At 42.4% G+C, this 7,765-nt stretch overlaps 1 protein-coding gene across 1 annotated transcript; it reads left to right on the top strand.

Moving 5' to 3' along the window:
• Positions 1-952: 952 nt before the first annotated feature.
• Positions 953-7,253, top strand: LOC104518604 (chitobiosyldiphosphodolichol beta-mannosyltransferase; the record flags this gene model as incomplete). The annotated part of the gene is made up of 6 exons (XM_010162449.1): positions 953-1,063; positions 2,000-2,121; positions 2,948-2,986; positions 4,289-4,348; positions 5,243-5,353; positions 7,139-7,253. Coding segments are annotated over 6 exons (558 nt in total), but the record flags the coding sequence as incomplete, so codon positions are not given.
• Between the last annotated feature and the right edge of the window lie 512 nt (positions 7,254-7,765).

Genomic DNA, 7,765 nt, shown 5'->3' on the forward strand with positions numbered 1-7,765 from the left:
AGAGACAAGGATGTCATGTGGGATGGTGTCATGTTCATTACCCTTCATAATTAACGCCCCATTGGCTGGAAGGTGACAGCCCTGGTGTTATGGAAGTTCTCTACCAAGCTGCCTGTAGAACTGGAATGAGGCAGACATCGCTGAGTGTTTTAGCGGTTAGTCTGCCCTGCAGATTTTTCTTTTGCAGTCAGTGGGTTTTGAGATCAGAATTGCTCAGGAACACTAGGATGTAAGTTTAAAAATCAGGACAGTGATGTCTGCGGGTTTTATGGTCGCATGAGAGCCCCTTAAATATGCACACAAAAAAAGGGTCCTTGTTACAGGATTAATGTGTCCACCTTGGTGTGCTCAGCAAACTTAGGAATATGGGAAGTTGTGAGAGTCAAAAAAGTGATTATTTTGCTGTATTGATTACATGCTGGGGAAGGGTCTGGAGCACAAGTGTGCTGAGCTCACAGCTGAGGGAACTGGGGGCGTGGAGCCTGGAGGAAAGGAGGCTGAGGGGAGACCTTCTGGCTCTGTCCAAGTCCCTTGGAGGAGGGTGGAGAGAGGTGGGGGTGGGTCTGTTCAACCAAGGCCCAAGGGACAGGACAAGAGGAAATGGGCTCCAGTTGTGGCCAGGGCAGTTGAGATGGGATGTGAGGAAGAATTTCTTTGCTGAAAGGGTTCTGAGGCATTGGAAGGGGTTGCCCAGGGCAGTGGTGGAGTCCCCATCCCTGGAGGGATTGAAGAGTCGTGTAGACACAGTGCTGAGGGACATGGGTTAGTCATAGGGGACTGGTCAGTGTTGGGTTCATGGTTGGACTCGATGAGCTTAAAGGGCTTTTTCAATTGAGGCAATTCTGTGATTCTTTAATTACTTTCTGCATTACACTGCTGTAGCCTGTCACTGTACCATACACATTTTGTTACACCTGTTTCCTATTTAACTTGTGATTTTATCTCATTCCAGGGCAGTAACACTGTATGACAAACCAGCTTCTTATTTTAAGGAAACGCCATTAGAACTTCAACATCAGTTGTACATGAAACTTGCCAAAGACTATGAGCCTTTTAAACCACGGTAGGTGTAAGTAAAACATGCAGTTACTGTCCTTAACCGAATGATGGAAAGTTATTGCACTCCCTTACCAGAAATACTTCTGTGTGGGATCACAAGTTCCTGAACACCAGCAGGCAGAGCACTCTCTGCATCCTCTTTGCCAGCAGCTGTGCAAATGAGTTTAATTGTCACTAGGAGAGGCCAGAGAAGTGAAATCATTGAACTGTGGTAACACAGTGCTTGGGTGTGTGAAATAATAAAAGTGTTTTATTTTTAAAGAAATTGGCAAAAGTTCTGTCTGTAATAGAATATCTCTAGGGTGGAACTCAGCAGTTGTCTAGTTCCTGTTGAACTGGCTGACAGTGATTAGATGGTGAGTTAAGAACATCCCTTCCTTTCACCCTATTGGTACCTGACCAAGCAGATCCCTGAAGAGTTCAAAATCTGCTCTCCTGAAATCCGGGGTGGTGAGCTTACAATGCACCTTCTTCACTGCCCTGAGGATCTCAAATTCTACCATTTCATGGTCACTGCAGCCAGGGCTGCCTGAGAGCTTCACATTCCTCACCAGCCCATCCTTGTTGGTGAGAACAAGGTCCAGCATGGCACCCCTCCTCATTGGTTCCTCGACCACTTGGAGAAGGAAATTATCCTCCATGTATTCCAGGAACCCCCTGGATTGTTTGTGCCCTGCTGTGTTGTCCCTCCAACAGATATCGGGGTGGTCGAAGTCCCCCATGAGGACCAGGGCTTGTGACTGTGAGGCTGCTCCTCTCTGCCTGTGGAGACCCTCACCTACTGGGTCTCCCTGGTCTACCAAACCCCCACCATAATGACTGTTTCTAGAGCAGCAGATCTGAACCAAAGCATTTGGAAATTCATGCTGGTTAAGCACAGTGTGTCCTTCTGTGAGATCATGGTTGTGTAGTCCATGCTCAGAAAATTCTGTTTCCATAGTACAGAGTCTGTCAGTTGGAACGCTGAGAGGTCAGCCTTTACAGAAATGGATGAAAAAAAGGGACATGTGATAAAAAGCAGAGGACGGCCAGCTCTTCTCATCAGCAGCACCAGCTGGACAGGTTTGCAAACAGATAGTTTTATTTTTAATCTTTAACCCCTGATTAACAAAAGATAAAACCAGGGCTCTCTGTGCTACCTCATGCCTGACACTTGCCATGCTTTAGAGGTGTATTTACATCACTGTTGGCCAAGTGACTTTTTTCCTTTATTTGGCTGGAAGAATTTAAAGACAGGTTGCATATGGTACATCTCGGTGGTTAAAAAGGAAGGATTTTTAAAGTCATATTTAAAAAGGATTTTTAAAGTCATATTTTAGTTACAGAGCTGCAGTCTAGTGGCTCAGCTTCAAGAATTTTTAAAAGAGGTTTCCTACTCCTTTTTTTTTTTAACTTTCTTTCTATGCATGCTGTCTTGCATGGTGGTGTAAAATAGATTAAGAAACTAAAATATTTACTCCTTTATTTCTGATAATGTGTGTTACATAATTTTCTCACTTTTTTTTTTTCTCTGTATGAAAAAAGGGAACAGAGAGTGAAAACAAATCCATTGCTAGTAACCATGGGCAGAATTGTCTATACCTGTGAACTTACAGGGCAATGTCTACACTTAATTCTGTAGCTTTAAAAACTAGACTTTTTTTTACTTGATACCTTTGAGGTTCTGCAGTATTTGTGGCTTGTTTGCCCTGCTGCCAATAAGGGGAGCAAATAAGCACTGTCTGTGGTTATAGACTTTTATTTCTGAAACTAGTTACAGCAGATTTTTAATAGTTGTTATTTAAAGACAGTAATCCATTCTAAACGTTTTGATTGGTGCTATTTAAAGACAATAATTCATTATAAATGGTAGAAATACAAATGTCACTAATACAGTTTTCTCTTTCAGAGGATGAAGACTTTTCAGTCCTTTTGAAAGCTTTAGAAGGTAGGTGTGAAGGAATTCACCTCGGCTCTTCAAAGGGGAGCGCTTGTTTTCTGGACAGGTCTGAAGGGTTTTGCTAGAGCACAGTACTTCCCTATCCCAGTGAAAGTGCAGGTGTATTTCTTTAATTAGCAGTGGTTTAAGAGTATAGCAGTTGCAATACAGATGTTTAACATCTGGATTCAATTAGAGTAGTTGTCAGGGAAAATTCTATTTCTAACCAGGTTGTAAGTTGAAACTGTATTTTCTAAGCTATTACTTATACTCTCTGTAGGTGTTTGATAACAGGAAAGAAGGGAATAGGCGTTGTCTTATTTTGTAGACTTTGCAGCTGCAGTTTCTAAATTGATGAATTGAAACAGCTGAGATGGTGTGATCAAACAAAGGCATCGTTTGACCACACCAAGTGCATTTTAAACTTCTTTCTACAAAAGTCTGTAAATTTTGACATTGCTAAATTTACTATTTCACTAGGTATAGTTGGGGAATGATCTACTAGAGAGCAGTGTAGGGGAAAGGGATCTGGGGGTCCTGGTGGGCAGCAGGATGACCATGAGCCAGCACTGTGCCCTCGTGGCCAGGAAGGCCAATGGCATCCTGGGGGGCATTAGAAGGGGTGTGGTGAGTAGGTTGAGCAAGAGAGGTTCTCCTCCCCCTCTACTCTGCCCTGGTGAGGCCGCATCTGGAATATTGTGTCCAGTTCTGGGCCCCCCAGTTCAGGAAGGACAGGGAACTGCTGGAGAGAGGCAAGCACAGAGCCACCAAGATGATGAAGGGAGTGGAGCATCTCCCTGCTGAGGAAAGGCTGAGGGAGCTGGGGCTCTTCAGCTTGGAGAAGAGGAGACTGAGGGGTGACCTCATTAATGTTTATAAATATGTAAAGGGCGAATGTCAGGAGGATGGAGCCAGGCTCTTCTCAGTGATGCCCAATGGTAGGACAAGGGGCAATGGGTGTGAGCTGGAACACAGGAGGTTCTGCTTCAACTTGAGAAGAAACTTCTTTCCAGTGAGGGTGCCAGAGCCCTGGGACAGGCTGCCCAGGGAGGGTGTGGAGTCTCCTTCTCTGGAGACATTCAAGACCCACCTGGACACCTTCCTGTGTGATCTCATTTAGGTTCCTGCTCTGGCAGGGGGGTTGGACTGGATGATCTTTCGAGGTCCCTTCCAATCCCCAACATCCTGTGGTTTTATATATGCTTGTAAGTAAATTACTTGAAGTAGGAAGCTAAATGATTAATAACTGTGACCATTTTTAAACCAGACATCCGTATACTTGGCAACTAAATAGTTTTTTATCTTCTCCAGATTACGAGGATTATATCAATGAAGGAGCCAAGCTTCCATCTTTAGTGTGTGTGATAACAGGTAAGAGTTTATTCACGTTACAATTCCTTCAGTGCTGATAGAAAAGACTTCATCTGCACTTTTGTTCTACGGTGACTCTTGTGCTGATGGTGAAGAGAGAGGAGAGACTGCTGTCTTTATGTCTGGTTATAGGAGCAGTGATTTATAGTTGGACACAGCCACATCTTTAAAGAGGAGAAGCTCTCAGCCTGCCTCTCTGGTACAGCTGTGCATTGCTCCGTGTTCAAAAGAATTGAAGCTCAACATGGAGATACTGCAGCAAAAGAAACTTAAAATCTGGGTGTTAAGCAGAAGGGTTTTTACACAGAATCACAGGGTGTCAGGGATTGGAAGGGACCTGGAAAGATCATCCAGTCCAATCCCCCTGCCAGAGCAGGAACCTAAATGAGATCACACAGGAAGGTGTCCAGGTGGGTCTTGAATGTCTCCAGAGAAGGAGACTCCACACCCTCCCTGGGCAGGAAGAGAGGATCTCATCAAACAAAGTTTTGCCAAAAAGTTGTGTAGACAGAATGAATTTTGTTTGGTTAACTTTCTCATTAAGAGCAAACTAAAATTTGGGGCAATTTTGAAGGGCCAGTTGTGCTGATGAAGTTTGTCATTAGTTATTTGGTTATCTGATGGCTGTAGAGAAATTGTGGGTCAAGACTGGAGGATGATGATGGCAGGCTCCTCTAAATGCTGAGTAAACAGGTCTGGATTCACGTTGCTTTCAAGGGAGCTTAATCTTTTATGTGTCTTTTTGGGGATTGCGAGTGGTGTCTTTTGATGTACCTGATACAACGGGACTTTGTCACCTGTGCAGTAAGATGCACGGGCCACAGGATTTTCAGTCATCTTGATTATAAAACCTATTTTATATATATAGTTGGGTTTTTTTTCTGTTTTAAACAGGTAAAGGACCTCTAAAAGACTACTACAACGGACTGATAAATAAACTGCACTTGAAACATATCCAGATCTGTACCCCGTGGCTCGAAGCTGAGGATTACCCTCTTTTGCTTGGTAAATAGTGAATCGTGAAGCCGGCTTGAGAATGTGTAAAAAACAACTTGGCAAAGGTGGAGAGAGCTGATACAGATTTTGCACGGAATATAGTAAGCGAATGAAATTGCTGGTTAGTGATGATATACACACACACTATCCATGGTTTTGACTTATGCCAGTGCTGAGAGGGATATTCATGGACTCCACACACGATTCAATGTGAATTCTACTGGAGACCTTTATTATTGGTTACATGATCACTGATGTACTCTTAAGCTGCTAACACACACACACACACACATAAACAACTCTTCATTGGCTGAAAGCTGCTGTTCACAGGCCTGGTTACAATACTTGAGGCATGTTCATGAGGCATTCTTTTTACTTCTGGATAGTTAAAATAAGAAGTTTTCTTACCTTGTTTTTCTTGCATACTTTCTCACAAATCACGTTCTCTTGTGTTTTCTCACTCAAAATCAGGGCTTAATTGCTCAAGGCCGAAGCCGCTTGCAGCTTGGGCTCTTAAAGCACCAACAATTCCCCCTTTTTGTTTTTGTACCAAAAAGGTGTTGTTCACCATCTTCTGCAGGGCCCTTTGCAGACACAATAGCAAACAAGGCACTAATAAAAGGATTACCAAAATTATGAATAGCATCTTAAATCCTGACTTTAATAGTGAAGAGATCCATCCTTGTAAAACCACTCGCTTAACCAGTCATCACTATTTACCTTCAACTGTTTGTCGTTTTCCTTTAACCTTTTAATGGCCATATGAATTGATTCTGAGTGGTCTGATAGATTCATACAGCACATGCCTTCAGATTCCTCACGAATCACGTTCTCTTGTATTTTCTCACTCAAAATCAGGGCTTCATTGCCCAAGGCCGAAGCCACTTGCAGCTTGGGCTCTTAAAGCACCAACAGTTTCCCCTTTTTGTTTTTGTACCAAAAAGGTGTTGTTCACCATCTTCTGCAGGGTTCTCTAACTACTGTTTTTTCACTATTATCCCGAGAAGTAGGCAAAGCACCTGCGTAGCCTGTTCCTTGTACGTCTCATTTTTTCTGTGCTGAAACACAGCTTGCCTCTGCATGTTCCAGTTTACTTTTAGGGTCCACTTCATTAAATGAAAAATAAAATTTTTGGTTGAGCAATCAAAATTAGCTGAAATTCTCAGTTAATGTGTCCTTGGAAGAGCATTCCCTCAGCATGTTCATTATATTAGCATGAAGTGCTTAAGCACTTTATCTGTATTAAGTGCTTAACGTGTATTAAGCATATAAGCTTAATAAAGTAGTAAAACACATTTTCAACTTGATCTACATTCTGAAGGGTTAGAGCCTGCCAATTTATATGGCTGTAAAACACTGTGTAATTTTTAACTGATGCAGATAATGTCTGTAAAATCACACTGTAATTTCTCTATTTTGAAATCACTTGAACTGGAAGAGGTCACTAGCGAGCCACGCGGCGCGTGCTGTCTCGATTGTGATGGCGTTTCCCTGTGCACACACTTACACATCTTTAGCAGATTAAGAGGCAGAAAAGCTGCTTGGAGATATGTGAAATTTTAAAATTCCCTTTAATTTAATATGCACTGGCCTGGTATGTTTCTAAATTTTAGTCACCAAATAGATTGCACTTTTTTTCCCCCCTGAGTACTTATGATTTATTCAGTCTGGATGACGTTTAAGGTAGCTCATGTTTCACTTGCATCACCCAAAGAAGCACAAAAATAAAAAGGTTTACAGTAAGACTAGCAGAGCTGCTTTCAGAGAATTCAGCCTGTTTTATTTGCTTTTCAGGCTCAGCAGACCTGGGGGTGTGTCTCCATAAATCATCTAGTGGTTTGGATTTACCCATGAAGGTGGTGGATATGTTTGGCTCTTGTTTACCTGTGTGTGCAGTATATTTTGAATGGTAAGAGCTTGCTTATTCTGCTACAGTTTAAGTGGATCATATCAAACAGTATTCTTGCAAAGCAAGAGTCCAGCAGCTGCTGCATGTGTCAAATGAGATTCCAGTATTATGCCACAATAACTTTTTTTTTTAAAGTAGAAATCAAGGTTGGTTTATTTAAAGTCAGTTAAAAAATTAACACTAGTTGCTGAAGTTCTGTTTCTTGAAGAAAAACAATAGAAATGGGGAAATAAAGGAACACCTCAGATGCAATACTGCACAATGGAGCAGCTCTGCTGTGAGGACAGGCTGAGAGTTGAGGGGCTGTTCAGCCTGGAGAAGAGAAGGCTCCGGGGAGACCTTCCAGCAGCCTTTAAATACCTAAAAAGGGGGCTTATAAGAAAGATGGGGACAGACTTTTTAGCAGGGCAAAAAAGGGGACAAAACTATTAGTTTTAAACTAAAAGAGAGGAGATTCAGACTAGATGTTGTAAGGAAGAATTTTTTTTTATGCTGAGGGTGGTGAAACCCTG

This window comes from Antrostomus carolinensis, unplaced genomic scaffold, assembly GCF_000700745.2.
Source record: "Antrostomus carolinensis isolate BGI_N321 unplaced genomic scaffold, ASM70074v2 scaffold42212, whole genome shotgun sequence".
Classification (NCBI taxonomy): Eukaryota; Metazoa; Chordata; class Aves; order Caprimulgiformes; family Caprimulgidae; genus Antrostomus; species Antrostomus carolinensis.